The following is a 24,678-nucleotide window of genomic DNA, read 5'->3' as shown; positions in this document are numbered from 1 at the left end:
GCCTTATGGGTGCTTAAGTGTTTCGTTGTTAGACGGTTATGGGGATAGATATGGAGTGAGTAAGAGCACGTAAATTGCAATAAATATAGATTCAAACAAGTGAATAGATATTGTATCAACTGTGTTGTTTACTTTAACAGAATATATATGTGCCTTTATTCTTTCACATCAGTTGCTTCCCATTTGAGCCTTTGTATGCATGTTGCCTTGAACGTTTGTGTATTACCTCCAGAATCAATCACAACTGTGGTATTATGAAAGAACTGTAGCTTTCCTATGTGGCAAGAAGTCCCCATTGTTTTAATAAGGAAAGCATAGACAGTATGTACAGTGCCTTCAGAAAGTATTCATACCCCTTGACTTATTCCACATTTTGTTGTGTTACAGCTTTTCTCACCCATCTACACACAATACACCATAATGACAAAGTGAAAACATGTTTTTAGAAATGTTAACACATTTATTGAAAATGAAATAAAGAAATATCTAATTTACATAAGTATTCACACCTCTGAGTCAATACATGGTAGAATCACCTTTGGCAGAGATTACAGCTGTGAGTCTTTCTGGGTAAGCCTCAAAGAGCTTTGCACACCTGGATTGTACAATGTTTGCACATTATTCAAAAAAAATTTATTCAAGCTCTGTCAAGTTGGTTGTTGATCACTGCTAGACAGCCATTTTCAAGTCTTGCCATAGATTTTCAAGCCGATTTAAGACAAAACTGTACCTTGGCCACTCAGGAACATTTAATGTCGTCTTGGTAAATAACTCCAGTGTATGTTTGGCCTTGTGTTTTAGGTTTTTGTCCTGCTGAAAGATGCATTTGTCTCCCAGTGTCTGTTGGAAAGCAGACTGAACCAGGTTTTCCTCTAGGATTTTGCCTGAGCTTAGCTCTATTCCATTTATTTTTATCATAAAAAAACTCCCTAGTCCTTGCCGATGACAAGCATACCCATAACATGATGCAGCCACCACTATGCTTGAAAATATGAAGACCGGTACTCAGTGATGTGTTGTGTTGAATTTGCCCCAAACATAACGCTTTGTATTCAGGACATAATGTTTATTTCTTTGCCACATTTTTTTTGCAGTTTTACTTTAGTGCCTTATTGCAAACAGGATGCATGTTTTGGAATATTTTTGTTCTGTACAGGCTTCCTTCTTTTCACTCTGTTAATTGGGTTAGCATTGTGGAGTAACTACAATGTTGTTGATCCATCCTCAGTTTTCTCCTATCACAGCCAATAGGTGCCCTTCTTTGCGAGGCATTGGAAAACCGCCCTGGTCTTTGTGGTTGAATCTGTTTGAAATTCGAATCTGTGTTTGAAATTCACTGCTCGGCTGAGGGACCTTACAGATAATTATATGTGTGGAGTACAGAGATGAGGTAGTCATTCAAAAATCATGTTAAACACTATTATTGCACACAGAGTGAGTCCATGCAACTTATTATGTGACTTGTTAAGCACATTTTTACTCCTGAACTTATTTAGGCTTGGCATAACAAAGGAGTTTAATACTTATTGACTCAAGACATTTCAGCTTTTCATTTTTTATTAATTTCTAAAAATTATTTCACTTTGACATGGTGGGGTATGTGTGTAGGCCAGTGACACAAAATTGAATCCATTTTAAATTCAGGATTTAACACAACAAAATGTGGAAAAAGTAAAGGGGTGTGAATACTTTCTGAAGGCACTGTAGTAGGACAATGCAGAAGTGGATTATAATTGCCTGCTGAGCATTAGCTCACCAACAGAGCGCAGCCGTGAGCCGCAACCAATGGTTGTACGGTAGAGGGACATTTCATTTGTTATTTTATATGGCATGAAGAAGGCAGGGACAGGTTATGCTGTTCCTCTTTCTGTAAAATTGCTCCATTCCCTGATACGCTCTCAATCGCACTGTTTCAAGTTACCCTTTTCCTTGTCACCAGTCTGTTTAATAACAGTTTCTAAACTGCGCTGTTCTAACTTTCTGTGAAACGATGCCTGATAAGAATGAATCTGATCGAAGTGTAGGCTACGAAATGTTATGTGGTATGATTAAACGTGGTCTATAATATTTATTATAAAAAAAAAAAACAGGCTAAATCACCCATAATAAAGGCTATATGAAGCTGCAGAGACAGAAACACACGGTAAAGAAAGAAACTAGCTATGCAATTCAATAATGTTTTTTTTTTCTTCAAACTTTTGAATATAATAGTGTATTATTATAGTATAGTCATTATCAGCCATAGGCCTACATGCATTATCGGTGGTCAATGTAGTAAGATATAGCCTACATATTTGTGGTGCGGTGTTGTTGATTGCTCCGCCCGGTTCAGTAGAGTGAAACTATGCAACTTGATCCCAAGCCCAGTGACGAACTATGGGGGTTTTCACTCCTGCCTGTAACGGTGTGTGTGATGTAAATGAGTTCCCAGTCGCTGAGTGCGCGGAGAACACGAGCTAGAGTGAAGAGGGTCACAGAGAGACAGCTGCTATACAGAGAAGATCAAGAAGCAATGGGAGTTTTATAATAAATTAAGTGACAATCGTAGGCAACCGAAAGCAGTGTTTTATGGTATCGATTTCTAATTGTTGTTTTAGATAGTTTCCTGGGAATGCAAGCAATGGATCCAATAACGAAGTGGACACCAAAGCAAGTTGTCGACTGGATGAAAGGTAAGTTTCGATCACTTTCACACACCGCTCGATTCACAATTGTCCATGTTAACCGCTATCTGAAACTTGAGAAACTAGAACTCCGTATGCCTCATTCGCGGATCCATGCAATGCACGCGCTTTGTATTAAAGCTCATGCTTTGTAGAAACTGGCCCTATGTGCAGCCGCTGCCGCCAAATATCGTCGCTGTCAACTTGTTGCACAGAGAACAAAGGGAAATAATATCTTCTTTACACTTAAATTCAACTTCCAAACATTAGCAATTTAAAAGAGGTAACATGTAACAGCTGTGTGATCTTTGACAGACACTAATTATTGTCACACAGGTGGACCAACGTTTCCAGCCATATTGCCTCTGGCTGTGCCACTTGCACTGTTCTTTGAGGAGCCAACTTTGGCAATAACAGTAGTAACCAAAAACAGTGCAGTCTGTTTAAAAAAATAATAATATATATATATATATGATCACGATCACTATTTGGCAAGCACAATGTGTTACAACAGTTTGTTTTACTAGAGGCACAATAAACTGAATGTATTGTATCATAATTGTCTCTATCAGCTATCGGACAGAATGATTGTAACACTGGACACCACTAAAAACGATTTTCCTGTGATATTTGGGTTAAACACAGCACAACTAGCACAATGCTGTATTGGTACACCCAGCATATTCTTCATGTGATAATCCAACCTGGAATGCCGGTTATGGAAATGTATGACATCGCCAAAGGACTATTTTCTTTTAACGACCTGAACCCTGTCACAGCATTGGCATGTAAAGTGACTGTCTGCTACCACTGGTATGAGAAGTATCGGCAGTCACAGATATGCAGCAAAACTCCACCCTTGCTTCAAGAGATGTCACTGAAATGTCAGAGGAAGTATATGAAACATCATAGGAGGATAGAAGTGCCTCTTGTGAATTATCTTTATGTCAAAAGAAACATGAGATCTGAAATGATGTTTGATGATATATCCAAGTGCCTTCATTTTTCAGAGTAAAGTTATTTGATAGTTCCTACTTCTTTCATTGCCCTAGAGTGAACATCCACAGCCGCCCACTCTTCAGTAGTTGCTGAATGAAGCAAACCTGGTGGGTATAGGCCTTCTAGTGTTCATGTTCAGTGCCTTTGTGTAGATACAGTTGAAGTCGGAAGTTTACATACACCTTAGCCAAATACATTTAAACTCAGTTTTTCACAATTCCTGACATTTAATCCTAGTAAAAATTCCATGTCTTAGGTCAGTTAGGATCACCACTTTTATTTTAAGAATGTGAAATGTCAGAAAAATAGTAGAGAATGATTTATTTCAGCTTTTATTTCTTTCATCACATTCCCAGTGGGTCAGAAGTTTACATACACTCAATTGGTATTTGGTAGCATTGCCTTTAAATTGTTTAACTTGGGTCAAACATTTCAGGTAGACTTCCACAAGTTTCCCACAATAAGTTGGGTGAATTTTGGCCCATTCCTCCTGACAGAGCTGGTGTAACTGAGTCAAGTTTGTAGGCATCCTTGCTCGCACACACATTTTCAGTTCTACCTACACATTTTCTATAGGATTGAGGTCAGGGCTTTGTGATGGCCACTTCAATACCTTGACTTTGTTGTCCTTAAGCCATTTTGCCACAACTTTGGAAGTATGCTTGGGGTCATTGTCCATTTGGAAGACCCATTTGCGACCAAGCTTTAACTTCCTGACTGATGTCTTGAGATGTTGCTTCAATATATCCACATCATTTTCCTTCCTCATGATGCCATCTATTTTGTTAAGTGCACCAGTCCCTCCTGCAGCAAAGCACCCCCACAGCATGATGCTGCCACCCCCGTGCTTCACGGTTGGGATGGTGTTCTTCGGCTTGCAAGCGTCCCCCTTTCTCCGCCAAACATAACGATGGTCATTGTGGCCAAACAGTTCTATTTTTGTTTCATCAGCCAGAGGACATTTCTCCAAAAAGTACGATCTTTGTCCCCATGTGCAGTTGCAAACCGTAGTCTGGCTTTTTTATGGCGGTTTTGGAGCAGTGGCTTCTTCCTTGCTGAGCGGCCTTTCAGGTTATGTCGATATAGGACTCGTTTTACTGTGGATATAGATACTTTTGTACCTGTTTCCTCCAGCATCTTCAAGGTCCTTTGCTGTTGTTCTGGGATTAATTTGCACTTTTCACACCAAAGTACGTTTATCTCTAGGAGACAGAACACGTCTCCTTCCTGAGCGGTATGACGGCTGCGTGGTCCCATGGTGTTTATAGTTGCATACTATTGTTTGTACAGATGAACGTGGTACCTTCAGGCATTTGGAAATTGCTCCCAAGGATGAACCAGACTTGTGGAGGTCTACGATTGTTTTTCTGAGGTCTTGGCTGATTTCTTTTGATTTTCCCATGATGTCAAGCAAAGAGGCACTTAGTTTGAAGGTAGGCCTTGAAATACAGGTACACCTCCAATTGACTCAAATGATGTCAATTAGCCTATCAGAAGCTTCTAAAGCCATGACATAATTTTCTGGAATTTTCCAGGCTGTTTAAAGGCACAGTCAACTTAGTGTATGTACACTTCTGACCCATTGGAATTGTGATATAGTGAATTATAAGTGAAATAATCTGTTGGTAAACAATTGTTGGAAAAATTACTTGTCATGCACAAAGTAGATGTCCTAACCGACTTGCCAAAACTATAGTTTGTTAACAAGAAATGTGTGGAGTGGTTGAAAAACAAGTTTTAATGACTCCAACCTAAGTGTATGTAAACTTCCGACTTCAACTGTAGATGTGCTAAAGGGATTGTGGGGGGGTTACCCTGTGTGGCCAGTGAATGGAGCCAGGTCAGTGGATGGAGGGACAATTAGCTCAGTAGACGGGCCCTACTGGTCTGTCTTCTCTCTGGCTATCTGACTCAGCAGTTCTACATTGGAGGGTTTTACCACTGGCTCTGTTCAGTGGACTGCCATAAGACAGCCGCTGTACCTAACATTACAACAGGCCATTCGTGCCTAACATGCAGTATAAACTCAGCAAACACCAATTACATTTTTTACATTTTAGTCATTTAGCAGACGCTCTTATCCAGAGCGACTTACAGTTAGTGAGTGCATATATATATATATATATATATATATATTTATTTATTTATTTATTTATTTAAATATTTTATTTATAAAAAAAAAAAAAAATCATACTGGCCCTCTGTGGGAATCGAACCCACAACCTTGGCGTTGCAAACGCCATGCTCTACCAACTGAGCTACATCCCTGCCGGCCATTCCCTCCCCTACTTTGGTCAACAGTCGTTGGTTGACTTCATTTTTTGAAGCTGATTAGTAGTGCTCCATTAATGTACAGTGAACAAAAATATAAACACAACATGTAAAGTGTTTCATGAGCTGAAATATAAGATCCCACCTGAAATGTTCCATATGCACAAAAAGCTTATTTCTCTGAAATGTTGTACACAAATGTGTTTACATCCCTGTTAGTGACCATTTCTCCTTTGCCAAGATAATCCATGCACCTGACAGGTGTGTCATATCAAGAAGCTGATTTAAACATCATGATCATTACACAGGTGCACCTTGTGCTGGGGACAATAAAAGGCCACTCTAAAGTGTGGAGTTTTGTAACATAACACAATGCCACAGATGTCTCAACTTTTGAGGGAGCATGCAATTGGCATGCTGACTGCAGGAATGTCCAACAGAGCTGTTTCCAGATAATTTATTGTTAATTTCTCTACCATAAGCCGCCTCCCAACGTTGTTTTAGAGAATTTGGCAGTACGTCCAACCGGCCTCACAACCGCAGACCATGTGTATGGCGTTGTGTGGGCGAGCAGTTTGTTGATGTCAACGTTGTGAACAGAGCGCCCCATGGTGGCGGTGGGGTTATGGTAATTTGAATGCACAGAGATACCGTGACGAGTCCCTGAGGCCCATTGTCGTGCCAATCATCCATCGCCTCATATTTCAGCATGATAATGCACAGCCCCTTGTCGCAAGGATCTGTACACAATTCCTGGAAGCTGAAAATGTCCCAGTTCTTCCATGGCCTGCATACTAACCAGATATGTCACCCATTGAGCATGTTTGGGATGCTCTGGATCGACGTGTACGACAGCGTGTTCCAGTTCCCACCAATATCCAGCAACTTCCCACAGCCATTGCAGAGGAGTGGGATAACATTCCACAGGCCACAATCAACAGCCTGATCAACTCTATGCTAAGGAGATGTCGCTCTGCATGAGGCAAATGGTGGTCATCAGATACTGACTGGTTTTCTGATCTACGCTGCTACCTTAAAAAAAAAAAAGTATCTGTGCATATCTGTATTCCCAGTCATGTTAAATCCATAGATTAGGGCCTAATGAATTTATTTCAATTGTCTGATTTCCTTATGAACTGTTACAGTAAAATCTTTGAAATTGTTGCATTTATATTTTTGTTCTGTGGCACCTTTCTCATTGAGTGAAAGGCCAGTTAAATCTCTCAATTGAACATTATTTTTGACTGCACCTTTCTCACCAGGTCTTCAAGCAGGCTATCATACTACCTTATGCACTAATACATTTTTTGAATCTATTTATATTTTCCTTAGCAGTTGTACTCAATAACAGAAGCAGGACGTTGAAGTTGATGGCAGACTCCAGTAATTTCCCAAATATAATATTTAATCCATTCACATTACATTTAAGTAATTTAGCAGACTCTCTTATCCAGAGCAACTTACAGGAGCGGTTAAGTGCCTTGCTCAAGGGCACATCAACAGATTTTTCACCTAGTCGGCTCGGGGATTCGAACCAGTGACATTTCGGTTACCAGCCCAACGCTCTTAACCGCTAGGCTACCTGCCACTCCTAATGCCCAGACTGAGGAGAGCTAGTGCTATTCAGAGAATGTATAGTTCAAAACTCATCTGAATAGTTTCACACTTACAAACTCGCTTTCTTTTTTCGCCTCCTACTCACTGCGGAGTCTGCCAAGTTTGCTCAGGCATTCCAAATATGCAAACACAACTACTGTTCAAGTTGGTGAATAAGAAGAGGCATTCATAATGTGAGTTTTGCTGACTTTAGTTTAAGATGAACATCAGCAGTATAGTGTTACTGTATGTCCCAAGTTTTCAGTATTTGACAACAGAATACTACAATCACAAAGACTCTTACATGCAGACTGTTGTAATTGGTGTGTGAAATGTAGCGACGGGTTTGTTTTTAAGCAATGGACCACGATTAGAGAGCGGATGATCTAGTGGCCTACATCTGTCCCAATGTGGTCACAGGATGGAAGTGTCAAAAATAAGGACCGCACCAGCCAGAGGAGGAGTGTGTCACTTTTTAGAATAGCACTGACATGCCAAATCCACGTTCAAAGAAGTAAAGAGGTGAGGCAGGTTATTCCATGGAAATCGTTAAGTTAAAACTGTCCTTTGTCACAAACTAATTTCCAGTCATCCTCTCATTCTCCTTTTTAGAGTGGACCTATTGTAAACTATTGATCTAGAGATATCTGTGTAACTTCCCTTTTAAAAAGGCTTTAGACTTCAGGAAACCTTTTGTAAGAGGATTCTCCCTGAGGGACAGGAACCTGAAAGTGATCCAAGTGGTTTCGCCCTGCCTGTCCTGTTTCTGACAGGCCCATGTGTTAACCTGATGGGTAAGAGCTCGCCATATGGGGACTTCTCAATAAGTCATCAATAGTTTATATTTCTCCATTGTGTTGTTTGTTGTGTGCAATAGTATTGGATTGAGTGAGGGTTGGTGGTTAGGCCAATGATTTAATTAGAACGTACACAATAAAGACTATTGTCTGAGAGGTTCATAAAAGGTTGCAAACTGTAAACCAGAATTGGTTGACATTCATTTTATAATGCTCTGGAAGGTTAGATGGGGTCACCTTCCCTGTGCCCCTGCCAAGCTGGGCAAGGGCAGTTTGCTTTTCATTCAAATCCCAATGTGAATTGCAAATCTCCCAGATCATCTGAGCTTAGCGGCGCTTCTAGAGGTTTGGCCCCAGTCTGCCCTAAGAGCATTGGCCTCTGAAACACACATAGTTTAACACTGTGGGAATAATCGCAACCTGAGGTGGCACTGCTCAGGGCACAGACGGGTCACTGCAGCCATAGTGACTGACTGCCCATGCAGAGAGCTGTGTGTTTGTGTGTGAAAGAGAAAGAGAGAGATAGTGTAGCTCAACTTCGGAATCATTTCAGTGATATTCCCGGACTGTGTTGTAATCGGAATGGTTGGTATTTATTTTGACCTCACCATAGAAAGTCTATGTTAATGACATGTTTTGTGTAGGCACCAGTGACGACATAGGCCTGTTAGGTAAGGCCTGCACAGACTGTACAATTTTAGCCGTCTTATGCCACGATTTTGCTGTCCCAGACAATTTCCAGGTCGTGGGCAAGTCGTGAACAATTGTCGTCTTGGCTCGTTCATTGTGACAGGGTCTAGGTCTGCCGATTGAAATACCCCTACGTGCGGTCGTAGGCTCTGACAAAGTTCTGTCAGTGTCAGACATTTTGAGCCTTTATCGTGTAGTGTAGCTGGTGTGACGAGCCGATCCCGGTTATTGACCAATAGGAACACGGCCGGCACGGAGTATGAGCACAATAATACGATTTTTATAATAATATGATTATTGTGAATAGTCAGATTAATATAATAGTTTGATTTAAATGTTTACATGCTGTGCAAGAAGAACGATTTCCCTAATAATCTTGTTTACATGACACATCTGAAATCAGGCTACCTGATGGGATTTTGATAAATGCACAAAATTGCCAATCAAAATAAATGTTCTACCACAGCAGCCATGTTATTTTGGGGCAGCTTATTTGATTCTGAGTTCAGACATATAAAGTTTGTATGTGAAAACTATTTCTAAGATGCAAACTGTACTTTCAGTTTTTCTGAACTCACTTAACGCATAAGAGGGAGTCTTGCGCTGCTGGTGCCGACAAATGCGCAGATCAAATACACCACTGCAACTGACATAGTTTACGACGGCTGACGTAGACTCGCAAGCCAATCGCAGAATGTGACGGCAAAACTGAAGCAAATCGTACAATCTGGCCAGGTTGATATCAAGATTTTAGTTTGGTAACATCACAGTGTGACATGTAATAATGGTAAAAGACTGAATCCGACGTACAGTGCGGGAAGGCCTGTAAGGGCTCGAAGTGCTCACTACAGTGGTGTTGATAGTACTATTAAAGCATTATGGAATGAGCTATGCTCGAACAGCCACTGGCTATGACAGGAATATGTTCCGCTGGCGTTCTGCTACTGGACCAAACTACTGTCTTGGTGAATCAGCAGTAAAAACACCCATGAATGTCCTTTTATGCACTTGCGCCACCAGTTTATTTTTAAAGGATTTAAATACCTGATCTAGAATGACTGTTCAGCCTCTCTCGGTTAAGAACACACTTCCTATACACATGCAAGTCTTCTCATTCCGTCATAACCTGTTGTTGTTAGCCCATTTATCTTAGGTGCTCTCATGCTAAAACAAAATTAACACGTTGTATAATAGATAAATATTTTGTGGTTCTCAAGTAGGCATAAATGGTCATATGCTCTCACTACGGCTGTATGAAATGTGTGACAGCATATTAAAGGGGCAATCTGCTGTGGCTTCATCCATTTTAATTAAATGTACCCATTTGATTCTTGAAGTCTAAAACTAAGCTCATGAGGCATTTATAAGTTAAACTGTCGTACCCCATCAGAACCCAAAATACAAGCTTGTTTCACTCCAATGTTAGTAAACAAAGTCAATGTAAATAAATATGATATACCCTCAAAACATGGTTAAAACTATAATGTTGATATCATGGCTGGTCAGTCCTTGCATCCATAGCTCTGTAGATGAATTTGAGCGTGATTACATTTCTCCAGCCCTATCCCTCTGCTTTTTACCGAAACGGGTGGGGAGAAGGCTTTATTGTTTTAACTGCTGATTACCGCTTTAAGGGCGTATCTAGGCAAGTCTACATTCTACCAACCACAGGCAGTCCCTAGAGATTGCGTTCCTCAGGTTGGTTATCTCCACCATTGACATTAACCCATGTAATGTCTGCCTTTTGTAGTATCGCATATGATGTATTACTGCTCAAACTACTGATATCTCCCCTCTCAAGGAAAATATTGCAATTTTCAGTGGTCCAACACAATCCTATAGCTAGGACTCTTCACTTCCTTTTACCTCTGTTTGTTTGCTGAGTCCCATTTTAGAACAATTTACAGTCAACAGTACATTTATGTTGACAGAATTTCTATGGGTTAAAATCACAGTAACTCGGTCAGTCACTCTTGTTCTGTCACAACAGTATTGGGTGACGTGGAACAGGTGCGAAGAGACGTGCAAACAAAAAAAACACCTGGAAATTAACAGGGTGTGTTTTGTGGTGAAAAATGATTGCTGTGTATCTGTTCCACCACCACAAGAAACTAGTCAATCATTCATGATTTGTGAGAGTTCTTCCCTTTTCTTTGTCTGTCACTCTAACACATCATAAGATATCCACAAACACATTATTTTGTGTGTGTCAGAGGAAGAATGAGACACAGGTATGTCATTAACATGGCAGAGTAGGAGTCTGTGGTGCGTCACTGCCTTGCAGTGGGATAGCTGTCTGCGTAGTGCCCTGTGGGTGTCACACTTGCTGGTCACACTGTCGCTCACAGATGACATCCCATTGAAGATGACTCACCTTCAGTCTCTCCCACACGGAGAACAGGATCGACTCATCTCAACGCCCGCTCCCTTTTCAACTCGTTCTCTCTGTTCCACAGGATCTGAGCGCTAGCTGCCGGGGACTCCTATTACATTTAAATGTTTGTTCTATTCAGCTGTAATGTACAGTGCGTAATCTGAGTAAGAGAACATTTGTGTGGCTGTAAAATCTCAATGAAAGCAGTACAACCCATCATTGTGGTGTGTTATTCTCAGCATATTGCTTGTTATGTGCGTATGAATAATGACATGGCGTTTTGTGTCCTGTGTGTGCTGACGACTTAATGGTCTTCAGTGGGAGGGACGACAGAGTAACGATACACTCAATCTCTTTGACCCGTGTCTCCTCCTTCCCTGACCTGGATGCGTGTAGGCTGTAAATCTTTCTAAACAGAACGTCCGTTCTCGTCCCCCATCTCATCAAGTCTCCAACTCCCCATCACCCCTCTTTCCCACAACGCCACCCACCCACCAGACCCGTTACCATGCCTACGCTCCTGTTTGTTTAGCGGGCCCAGACATGTTTGAGGGCTGCGCTGGACGTCATTGTGAGTGTTTGGGACCGGCACAAAGAGCAGGGTTACTGGCTAAAGCCTGGTTTAGCTGAGAGAATGCAGGTAGCGGGTTTTTAAAAAATGCGTGTGGGCGCCCGGGCCAAGCGGGAGGCAGGCATGCCCGATTATTGGGAGGTCAGAAATGAGATGCCAGGTTCATTTTTAGATTTGGACATGGAAATCCTCTCCTCTTCGCTTGGCAGTTAAAGGTGGCAGATATTTTTTCCGGTCCTTTCTGACTGTTTAACAGCCTGTTTAAAAGCCTGTTAGAACTAACTAAAAGGCAGATTTGGGGTTTCGAAAGTTGTGTATTCTCTTTATCTCTGAAGGAGAACCGGGTAAACCCATACAATCTTATAGGGAGGCATTTTTCCACCCATTTTGGTGCTAGCTGATATCTTCAAGTGTCTTTTGTTTGAGACTGAACCATACGGTTCCCATAGAAATGTGGTTAGTCTATAACAGCCTAAATGAGCTGTGCACGTTTCTCCCTCCCCAGCCTGCATGTTTTTATTGTGGTTTCAGTTGGCTCCCATGACAGCCCTATTAAACAGGCCAGGCCAGGCCACCATGATTATACACCAGACATGAGGAGAGAAGAGGCCACTGTTGTCAGTTCACTCACTCACTACACTGTGCAGAATGTCTTATATGTCTGTTGTGTATAAATAAAGGTCACTCACTGTACTGTACAGGCAGTCTATGTCTGTTGTCTATAAATAAGGGGCAGGAGTGTTTCCTGGTCAAGTCGCTTTTTACAGTATGAGCCCATGGTTGGGCCTGGTAGGTTTCCTCTGCCTCGCTGGGATGAGACGTGGTGGTTTTCTATGTCTGTGAAGACTGAAGAGACAACCTCTGAGAAAAATACTAAATATGGTTTAGCCTGGAGTGATGGTGACAGTACAGGTGCTGGTGGGAGGGGAGTTTTGAGTGAAGTTGACATGCTGAAGTAGACTTAAGACTGTTTTTCAGATGAATTTGGCAAGCTCTGGGAGGTGTTACAATTGCACAAAGACTTTGTTTGTCCTGGGACGATTGTTAAAAAAACAGAAACGCAACAATATGAGCATGGAAGGCCAGGAAAAAGGAAAGCTGGGGGGTGGTGGAGTGATGGGGAATTTCTGCCATGTTCTGCCACTTTAGCGGTTGTTTACGTGCGAGGTAATGAGCAGCGAAGGTAGCTGGCTGGCTGCAGTGCAGAGTAGGCGGGAGAGGTAGTTCTAAAACCACCATCATTACACACAGCTCCTGCTCCAGTCCGAGGCCCAGACCTCACTGAATAAGAATGCCCATAGAAGTAATTCTGCCCATTGATGTGTATGACCTCTCTGATTGTTGTACAGAAGCCCATGCAGGGGCAACCTCTCTCAGATACATTTTTATCATGTTGGAGAACCAGGTTAAAAGTGTAATCTTTGTTCAAGATTGGCCATGCCAGGCAAAAATACACTTTGTTAAACTTAGGACCCTACACAAATAGCCTACAGAAACACATCAACGGATCAGGGGCGGCAGGTAGCTTAGTGGTTAAGAGCGTTGTGCCAGTAACCGAAAGGTCGCTGGTTCTAATCCCCGAGCCCACTAGGTGAAAAATCTGTCGATGTGCCCTTGAGCAAGGCACTTAACCCTAATTGCTCCTGTAAGTCGCTCTGGATAAGAGCGTCTGCTAAATGACCAATTATTATTATCAGCTGATGAGGTCACAAATTTGCTCTTGGTGATGGTAACTTCAAAGCATACAGACAGCAAACAGCATGGGCCATGATGTGAAAATGTACTCTTGGACAAAGTCCTCCCCACAAATGTTTCTCATAGCCCTGGGGGGGGTAAAGGTCCATAGCTTATAGATGCTCAATGTGCACAGTTGGGGTTAGATTCTCAGTGGGGATGGTACTGTTGTTGCACAACTGTCCCTTTCACACTAGCCACTGTCTTGTGTATGGGCTTTGTTTTGCTCCTGTGAAATAAAGTCATGCATCAGAGGAAGGCTTAGCAGTCTCTCTGAGGGTTTTTCTAATTACAGCCTAGGCTGCCCAGAGCCATTGTGCTGGAATGCTGGAATTCCCACAATGGAACGCCTCCTGAGAACAATGGCTGAATTCCTCCGATTCCCCACAGGTTTGCTGGGCTAAAGAAAAAGAAGGAGAGTTACAGTGGCACTGCTATTGTACGCCCAGCAGCTTTCCCACTGTCCAGCCCAGGCAGGGTAGGACCAGGGAGGCGATGGGAGGAGACAAGGAGGGGCAGATGGCCAGAACCCCCACTGGGAAAACAGTGAGGTGAGGCAGGGGGGAGAGGAGGAGGGCAGGCTCTTAATTTCTGTTGGAGGTGAAAGACTGTTCTCTCTCATGTAATCAAACCCCTGAGAACCCAAGCTAAGCCTGCCTGAGTATCACTGGGCCTGGTGGCGGATGTGAGCCTGGCGGTGGATGTGAGCCTGGCGTTGGGAGGTGTGAGAGGAGTGAGAGGAGGAGGGTTGTGTATGCATGCAAGTGAATATGCACCAGTGTGTTTATATACTGTTGTAAGGAACAGATGTGCATGTCATCCTAAATCTGCAGCACATAATCAATTATGTAGGATTTACCGGTGATCTGATCAAGGTCTGCAGGTCTGCTTCAGATAAGCCAGGTCTTGTCCTTTTTCTTATCTAATTGCATAAAAACATGTTGTTCTTCTGTAATAGAACACACACTCTAAGGTATTTGGATTTCCTGCTTGCTCTCATTGTAGAGTAAATAACCTTACACATGATATCTGCTTCCAAATGTGTTGCAGTAGTATACTAGCAAGTCTACATGCTTTGGGGCACTTTGCAGCTTTTCTTTTTCTTCTACAACATTTCCAATGTCTGACTCTCCTGATTATTCCTAGATTCTCCCTGGACTGTCATGTTCTGGCTCCTGAAAGGAAACCTGCTGTTTTTAGTGCTTCTGTACGGATGTGAACCGGGAATGTTAAGATTATCACAGGACTAGCCAGGCAGTTAGCGGCCAAAAGGAAAGAGTCACTGTTTACATTGCCAAAAACCTGTGCTTATAGCCTTGAAGGGATACTTCGAGATTATGGCGATGAGGCCCTATATTTACTTCCGCAGAGTCAGATGAACTCGTGGATAACAAGTTTATGTCTCTGTGTCCAGTATAAAGGACGTTAGAGGTAGTTTCGTGAGCGAATGCACTAACGCTAGTTATCAATTGTGCTAGCGCTAGTTAGCAACTTCCTTCAAACTGCATGCAGAGACATAAAAATGGTGTCCGAGTTCATCTGACTCTGGGGAAGTAGATAAAGGCCCTTATTGACAAAATCTCAAAGTATCCCTTTAAGTAGGCTGCAGTTCCATTGCCTTACATTTACATTTGAGTCATTTAGCAGCTCTTATCCAGATCGACTTAGAGTAGTGAGTGTATACATATTCGTACTGGTCCCCCCGTGGGAATCGAACCCACAACCCTGGCATTGCGAGTGCCGTGCTCTACTAACTGAGCCACACGGGACCTTCGGTGGAATCCAAACTGTGCCTAAGCCTCTTGGCTCTTTCCCAGCTGTCCAGAATCATGCCTGTCTGTTTGTCAACTCCTGTCACCTCTGGACTGAAGCTGTTTTGTTGATAACCTGTTGTATATAGCTCCAGGTTCCAATCAATGGATGTAGTGGGTGACAGCAGGACCCCCACAGTAACAGCAGGTGCCCGTCCATCCAGCCCCCTGCTCCAGAGTGGGTGGGATAATGACAGACTGTGGATATCAGGTCGAGCTTTGCTAATCAACCCCCATATTGTGAAAATAGATCACTCAGTCGAAGTGCTTTGAAACGGAACTTCCTATTATGTTACATTGAAAACACACTTGGCTTTAACCATATGTTTGGCCTCTCGTGTAATGAGTCAATTGGATTGTTGGCACTAATACATACACACTCAGATCATAAACTTCACTTTTTACTGATGTTCAAATTAGGAGAAACCTGGGTTACATTTTACATACTGGACCCCCGTGGGAATCGAACCCACAACCCTGGCGTTGCAAGCGCCATGCTCTACTAACTGAGCTACAGGAGGCCTAAGTGGGTTAGTGAGACAGAATTTGTCTGTTTATGCATGTTGCTTCTCACTTCATCTCAGCTTTTGCATTTAAGTGTGTGTGTTAAGTGCTGTTTTCAGGATGGCAGTAAAACGTTTCTAAAGCGTTTGAGCCTGGTTACCCCTTTGAAGCGCTTTCACATACTCTGAAAAGACACCCCCACTCCCATCTCCTTCATCAATTCACAATAATGTGACACCCATCCTCACTCACTTGTTTTTATGTCCTTAATGGAAATTGATAGTTGCGCACGCACACACACACACCCTGTAGGCATTGATCTACGCTCTATAAAAGTTCTCAGGCCTCTGTGAAAAGGGGCATCTTTTCTTCTGGATGTGGCAAGGGTACAGGCCAGAGAGAACATGGTCCCCTTGAGTCCCTGAAGCCTCTGGGAACAAATGCAGTGTGGCTCCTATGGGAGAAATCCACTATGACTTGTATGCCTATAGGGATAGTGCTGCGTGTGGTTCCTATGGGAGAAATCCACTATGACTTGTATGCCTATAGGGATAGTGCTGCGTGTGGTTCCTATGGGAGAAATCCACTATGACTTGTATGCCTATAGGGATAGTGCTGCGTGTGGTTCCTATGGGAGAAATCCACTATGACTTGTATGCCTATAGGGATAGTGCTGCGTGTGGTTCCTATGGGAGAAATCCACTATGACTTGTATGCCTATAGGGATAGTGCTGCGTGTGGTTCCTATGGGAGAAATCCACTATGACTTGTATGCCTATAGGGATAGTGCTGCGTGTGGTTCCTATGGGAGAAATCCACTATGACTTGTATGCCTATAGGGATAGTGCTGCGTGTGGTTCCTATGGGAGAAATCCACTATGACTTGTATGCCTATAGGGATAGTGCTGCGTGTGGTTCCTATGGGAATAATGGAGTCTGACTGGGGGGACCCATGTTCCCACCAGGGTTTCTGTGACAACGTGACCGGCAAGATTTTAATTAACCAGACATTTGAGAAATTTACCGGACATTCATATGCATTGGGTGCGTAATGCATTAGGGCGTCCACCCACGGTGCTCAAAATTACATTTAGATTATTGTAATTCATTTTAACAGAATAGAAGTTAGTATTTTATTGAAAAGCTTAAATCATAAATGAATATAATAATAAAATAAAAACATTTAGCCTAGAAGAACAAGTCACCTACACTGTAATAAAACACAACATCAAAATCTAATATTTTTAAAATATAATTTGCGAATGACCTGTCCTATAGGCTATTTGTATGAACATTTCTTATTAATAAATAACAAAACACAGCTGTTTTCAAATACAGGCCTCTCTAATTTAGCCTTGGCATGAACATTTTAATTACGCCTAATAAATAACAAAACATGGCTGTCTGTGAACACCAGGGCCGGCCGGTCATGGCTAGAATGGAACCAGCATTTGTCAAATTAACATCAGATTTGACTTTTCATAGCAGGTTAGGATAATTAACATAACCGGTTAACAGAATTAGGTTACGGTTAGAAAAGTGGTTAGGGTTAGCTAAAATGCCAAAATATTCAACTTTTGACATTAATTTGACAATTGCTGGAGCCGTCCTAGCCGTGACCGGGCCGGCCCGTCCCACTCCCCATTCCAGCTGCGATTCAGCCCCACACTAGTGGAAAGAGGACACTCTAGGCGGCCACAAAATGAAGAAATTGTCAAACTGATGTTGGAAAATCAAATGTATGTAAACAAACAACATTTGTTAAGGCTGGTTCATTGAGAGAAAGCTTATTTTACAATGCTCCTGTGAAACATTTATGAAAGCACTTGTTTCCAAAGCTCAAATTATATCTCACTCTTTTTTACAGTTCTGCTGGATGATGTTAATAAATGTTATGTTTATTGTCATTTGAACTATTGTGGAGTCGTATCTCGTGTTGTGTGATGTACGTGGCTTATTGATAACAACTCTGTTTCCTACTATAGGCAGTTGGCTGCCTCGTGATTGCAACTTTGTAACAATCCGATGTGAATAGTTGGCAACGATGTTTCGTTTCCAAGTGCTACGGAATAAGCTCAACTGAAATGAACCAATTGTGCATGATACACATCATTACTCTACTCTAGTATATCAATCCATTCCAAATCTTTATACTATACATGACACGGGCGGCATATGTTGATCTTCCCTAGGGCGGCAGCAGAACTGCTAGAAACGGGCCTGACGAACACAATAATTTGCCTCTAATTTATTTGTGTTTGCGGCGGACCTTGGCCTGCTCAAAGTGAGCTGCTGCTATTGGGAAGTCAAAACTGTCCAACTACTTGGAGCAGTTTGATGCACATTAGCGCGGTCTTGAGGCTGTCTTTACTCTGTTTTGGAGAAAGAATCACCTCTCGGCGGTCACACTGAAAACGGGAATGTTCAACACAATCCGCCAATTTAGCCCAGTCGGGGTACACTTAGCTGAAGTCCCTTATGAGGACCTTCCATCTTTTGCGTGAGTAAAAATAGAAACCACACCCGACACTAATTTCCAAGCAGCTTGAGGATTTATTAGCCTATGAAATAGCCTATATTTGCCTTTGAAGTTGGAGTACATCGACTGGTATTTCCATCAATGAATAAAAAGCATTATTTTGCTATGGATATTTTCTTTCTCCCGGACAATTTGGCCGGCAACAATTTTATTTATTGGCAAAAAAATTATAATACTGCCCAAAAGCCAGCATTTACCGGTTCCCACTCTTTCCCCAGCGGGATCCTCTGTTAGTCCCATTAGAGGGGATGGGTCTTGGGTCCCATACACACACAGGCTGTTTGAAGTGGCAGACTAGTTCAAACTGTCCCAATTAGACAACCAGGCTCGCCAGGCTGGACCCCACCATGACCTGACCCAGAATTCCAAATTCAAGGCAGCGCTTTTGGAGAGGGATTTTGGAGGCATTTGGAAAATTAGGAAAACCTTTTGAAAACAAATCAAGCAATGTCTATAGGTATTAATGGTGTAAGGAAAGTTAGTTTGCCTGTCTACCCAAAGCTTTGTAATAGGCCCTTAGATGGGCTGTTAGGGAGAGGTTAATCTCAGAGTTGTTTAAAGCTAGAATCCTTAGTTGCTACATACATTTTTGGACTTATAAATGTATGGTATATACCCATTTGATTCTTGAAGAATATGACTTATAAATGCCTCATGAGCTTAGTTCAACTGTCATACCCCATCAGAACCCAAAATATAAGCTTGTTTTACTCAAATGTTTGTAAACAATCAAATGTAAACAAACCGTGTATAGCCTCAAAACATGGTTAAAGCTATCCTTTTGATATCATGGATGGCCAGTTCTTGCATCCGTCGGTCTGTCTATGAATTTGAGAGTGGGAACATTTATCCAGGCCCATCCCTCAGCTTTTTACCAAAACAGAGGTGGGAAGACCACTTTGTTATTGATTCAAAGATGGGAAGGAAAACGGCCACTGTCTGAGCAAGAGCAGGCCTGGTAACCCAAACCTCAAGTTTGCCTTCCCCTCTACCCTTATTTACTCGTCCGTGGAGATATTCCGTAGAAGGATGGAATCATTCCACAGGAAATGCCTTTTAACACGGCGAGGGTAATGCAGGAAGGAGAAACCTTAGCCTTTGGTTTCCATCTTTTTTGTTTCTCTTTAATCCCATTACCAGTGGCTGGCCCAGTCAGAGGCTGAGTCTGTGTTTGTGTTGGGCTGGGTTCAGTCCGCCCGCAGCACAGCGCTCGCTGGTCCCTCTCATACTCTCCTCCATTGGGTCTATGTAGTGAGTTACCTCTGTGCTGCCTGAACCCAGTTAATCTAAGGGGTTAAGCCAAAACTGTGTCAAGTCTGCCCTGGGAATTCTCAACATAGGAATGGGAGAAAATAAATCGACAGTAAATGAACTTGACTGGTTGGGTTATACTTGAAAATGAACTTTCATGTAATAAAGCACAGCTAATGGTCTAAATAGATTATTCTGCACAGTTGTAGTATTTTGTTTTTTTGTGAAAGATTTGGCTGTTCCGAGTTGGTGGGTTTGAATGTAGGTCTATGTGAATGTAATTGTTTCTATGAATGTACAGAATGTGCCAGCGTATGTGGTTGTGAAGGGGACAGTCTGTCACAGCAGCATGCATACACTACTCTTGCTGTGATCCAGTAGACGTGATTGGCACAACAGCTTCTGTGGTCTGTCTTGGGAGCCCCTGTCTGTCTCTCTGCTCTGCAGGCCAGACAGATTAACAGTCTGCGCTGGTATCTGCAACCGGATCTCCTGCAGCACTGAGCCATTCACCACGCCACACACACATATTGCCATAGCAACAGCACACCACGCCACACACACACACATTGATTGTCACACAGGCATAAATATATGAGGTGCCATTCATAAAGATGGCTCCCGACCACAGAACACACCCTGTCTGCACACACATGCTCTACATACACTATATGTAGTGTATTCCTATTTGGAGTGTGGTTAATATGGCTGCAGTTTAGACTGGAAAGAATGTAAGAAACCAAAGTGCTGTGTGTGTGTGTGTCAGGATCGGGGGGTTTTGCAGCTGACAGGCCATTCTGGGGACCAGGGCTCAGGGCCATAGCTCTGCAGCTGCCCCCTCTCTGTGCCCTCTTTGATAGGCAATATGGTGTTTACTCCCCTTCCCCCTGGCCCACCCCTCTCCCACACACAGACTTCTGCTAAGAGTGCTTGTGACGATTATCATAATGTCATCCGTCACTTAATCTAAAGACATGCCTATATGAAGGACCAGACATTGATTATGGAACAGTTTATGAGAAGCACTTTTATTATTGTATAATGTGGGTTAGCACAGTTATTGATGTGTGCTGGTATATGTACATTTATGTTTATGATCTGAACATGGGTGTATTGTAATGCTTGCCTTGTGATGTTAATTGATCATTGTGACATGTCAGGTTCTCATTGGTCAGAGGCATGATAGGTAGTCCTATTTAGATCCTGTCATTTCCTGGTTAGAGCCGAGGACAGGGTAAGGTCGGCATGCTGCCGAGTTAACAGGCAGTGTTGAGGCCTGGGTTTTATTTTGAGCGCTCTTTGATTCAGTTCAGTTTTGATATTTTGTTCTACGTCCAGTTTCTTTTCTTTCGTAAATATTGTACGTTTCGCCTGCATTATTCCTCACTTTCAAATAAAAAGCCTCACTGGGCAAGAAAAGTCTATCTGCTGTTGCCTCCTCAATGTAAAATCCAACCGCTGGGTCAATCTGACAGGGCTGTAAAATATGAAAAACACATTGCATTGGACCAATTGATCCAGCTGAGACCTTACTAGGAGTCACTGTAATGTAGTATGGATGGCTTTTCCTTGAGTGGGCAGAGTGGCTGGTATTGTGATAGTTAAAATTCATCCAACAGTGTGGGGATTTGAATAGCAGACGAGACATCCCCCAACTGTAATCAGACAAAGAGCCATCCGTTGTTTAATTGGCCAAACAGACTTCAGTCAGGTTTAACCTCTTCTGTTTATCTTGAGGATAGATCTGTTGCACCTGTTTTTCTCTCTGCTGTTGATCTGTGTACACACAGCCGCCTGTATGTCGCCAGGTGTCAAGTCCGCTATTTGAACTGGGCTTGTCAATACAAGGCTGTTGCATCTTTACAGGAATCGGTACTGAACGTAATAGGTAGCCAGGAGGCCTGCATCAAAGCATGATTCATTGTTTTGACTGTTTTCTTATATGTTGTCATTTGAATCTTTCCACACGAAAAGGTCTTCCTCATAGGCAATATTTTTCTAATTTCTTTCATCACTGAGCAAATCTCAGGTCTGGGTTTTAACAGTGGTCAAGTTGGCTACTGTGGCTATTTGATCATAATGTAGGCCTACCAGAGTGACCTACCATCAAAAACAATGGAGAAAATGCGTCCTATAACATTTTAACATGGAAATAGCTGTTCTATCATTCAGCCTACAGTAGCAGTGACTGTGTGGTGTTCAATGTAGGCCTACATTCCATGAGACTTTTGAAAAATATATGCAGGGCTTGAAATTAACCTGTTTAACTGAAAATGTTATTGTATTTGATGCAAGAAACCACTTTACAAAATAAAATGCATCATTATTCCCATACCATTATTACAGAGAATCAGGCAAATTATGCTACCCTCTGCCTATTGGCTACTTTTAGCTTATTCAAGCCTGTCTCAAAATACAACACTGCCCCTTTAAGACAAAAAAAAGCTCTTTACCTGACACTCTTTTCAAAGATGTCTAGAAATGCACACGTTTGTGCTCTTGTAGGAAGCAATTACTCCCCCATTGCTGACTACAAATTATCTATAACTGGGCTAATAACTCCCTAACTAGCAAAGGATATGAACACATGTACAAATGTGCACACGTCGCTACATGTAGCTCTTGCTTTGATCTCAAAACAAGAGCATCTACCTATGACCGATGATGCTGTAAAAACAGTCCAGTTCAAAGTTAATGGCACAGATCCATATATGGCAATGGTCTATTTGCATATACAGTAACAGTCAAAAGTTTGGACACCTACTCATTCAAGGGTATTTCTTTATTTTTACTATTTTCTACATTCTACATTCTACATAGTTTTGAATACATCAAAACTATGAAATAACACATGGAATCATGTAGTAACCAAAAAAGTGTTAAACAAATCAAAATATATTTTATATTTGAGATTCTTCAAAGTAGCCACCCTTTGCCTTGATGACAGCTTTGCACCCTCTTGGCATTCTCTCAACCAGCTTCATGAGGTAGTCACCTGGAATGCATTTCAATTAACAGGTGTTCCTTTTTAAAAGTTAATTTGTGGAATTTCTTTCCTTCTTAATGCATTTGAGCCAATCAGTTGTGTTGTGACGAGGTAGGGGGGCTACACAGAAGATAGCCCTATTTGGTAAAAGACCAAGTCCATATTATGGCAAGAACAGCTCAAATAAGAAAATAAGAAAAGAGAAACGACAGTCCATCATTACTTTAAGACATGGAGGTTAGTCAGTACGGAAAAGTTCAAGTACTTTGAAGGTTTCATCAAGTACAGTCGCAAAAACTATCAAGCGCTATGATAAAACTGGCTCTCATGAGGACCGCCACAGTAAAGGAAGACCCAGAATTACCTCTGCTGCAGAGGCTAAGTTCATTAGAGTTAACTGCACCTCAGATTGCAGCCCAAATAAATGCTTCACAGAGTTCAAGTCACAGACACATTTCAACATCAACTGTTCAGAGCAGACTGCGTGAATCAGGCCTTCTTGATCGAATTGCTGCAAAGAAACCACTACTATAGGACACCAATAATAAGAAGAGACTTGCTTGGGCCAAGAAACATGAGCAATGGACATTAGATCGTTGGAAATCTGTCCGTCTGTCTGATGAGTCCAAATTTGAGATTTTTGGTTCCAACCGCCGTGTCTTTGTGAGACACGGAGTAGGTGAACGGATGATCTCCGCATGTGTGGTTCCCACCATGAAGCATGGAGGAGGAGGTGTGATGGTGTGAGGGTGCTTTGCTGGTGACACTGTCAGTGATTTATTCCGAATTGAAGGCACCCTTAACCAGCATGGCTACCACAGCATTCTGCTGCGATACGCCATCCCATCTGGTTTGGGCTTAGTGGGACTATCATTTGTTTTTCAACAGGACAATGACCCAACACACCTCCAGGCTGTGTAAGTGCTATTTGACAAAGAAGGAGAGTGATGGAGTGCTGCATCAGATGACCTGGCCTCCACAATCACCCAACCTCAACCCAATTTGAGATGGTTTGGGATGAGTTGGACCGCAGAGTGAAGGAAAAGCAGCCAACAAGTGCTCAGCATATGTGGGAACTCCTTCAAGACTGTTGGAAAAGCATTCCTCATGAAGCTGGTTAAGAGAATGCCAAGAGTGTGCAAAGCTGTCATCAAGGCAAAGGGTGGCTACTTTGAAGAATCTCAAATATATAAAATACACTTTTTTTTTTGGTTACTACATGATTCCATGTGTGTTATTTTATAGTTTTGATGTCTTCACTATTATTCTACAATGTAGAAAATAGTAAAAATAAAGAAAAACCCTTGAATGAGTAGGTGTGTCCAAACTTTTGACTGGTACTGTAGGCCTACTGCTGCTCTGATTGGTTATGGCGCACCGGTTTGTGTAGAGTATGGCCTGAGTTGTGCCTGTCAATGCAATAGAATCCTACTCCGACGTGTTCTGCCTACAACAAAATCTCTTGCAGAGTTAGTTTTGTTTCGGTATGTTGCATTTGAAGTGGCTAATATTATGTTCATTCAATCACAATTCCCACAGTAAAGGGAAATGTTGATAGTGTTAACTAACGGGGAAAACTCTAGAAAGTTGAGTGAAGTTCAATCTTGTGTGCAGCTTAGAGGGAACATTGCTGTAGGTGATCTTTGTCTAATCAATGGATCCTCTCTCTCTCTATCTCTCTGTCTCTCTCTCTCTCTCTCTCTCTCTCTCTCTCTCTCTCTCTCTCTCTGTCTATCTCTCTGTCTCTCTCTCTCTCTCTCTCTCTCTCTCTCTCTCTCTCTCTCTCTCTCTGTCTATCTCTCTGTCTCTCTCTCTCTGTCTCTCTGTCTATCTCTCTGTCTCTCTCTCTCTGTCTCTCTCTCTGTCTCTCTCTGTCTCTCTCTCTCTCTCTC

General features: G+C 42.2%; 1 protein-coding gene across 1 annotated transcript in view; it reads left to right on the top strand.

The window, feature by feature from the left end:
- Positions 1-2,611: 2,611 nt before the first annotated feature.
- The window catches only part of LOC311145530 (connector enhancer of kinase suppressor of ras 3-like), a gene marked incomplete at its 5' end in the record, with an annotated part of 91,559 nt that continues 69,492 nt past the window's right edge, over positions 2,612-24,678 (top strand). Inside the window, one exon of the mRNA XM_084181795.1 lies at positions 2,612-2,672. Within this exon, the coding sequence (XP_084037921.1) occupies positions 2,612-2,672 (61 nt within the window). The remainder of the gene's footprint in view (positions 2,673-24,678) is intronic.

Source organism: Coregonus lavaretus, assembly GCF_964263955.1.
Source record: "Coregonus lavaretus genome assembly, chromosome: 18".
In the NCBI taxonomy this organism is placed as follows: Eukaryota; Metazoa; Chordata; class Actinopteri; order Salmoniformes; family Salmonidae; genus Coregonus; species Coregonus lavaretus.
The sequence above is the reverse complement of the archived record's forward strand: the minus strand, read 5'-3'. Positions and strand labels throughout refer to the sequence as shown.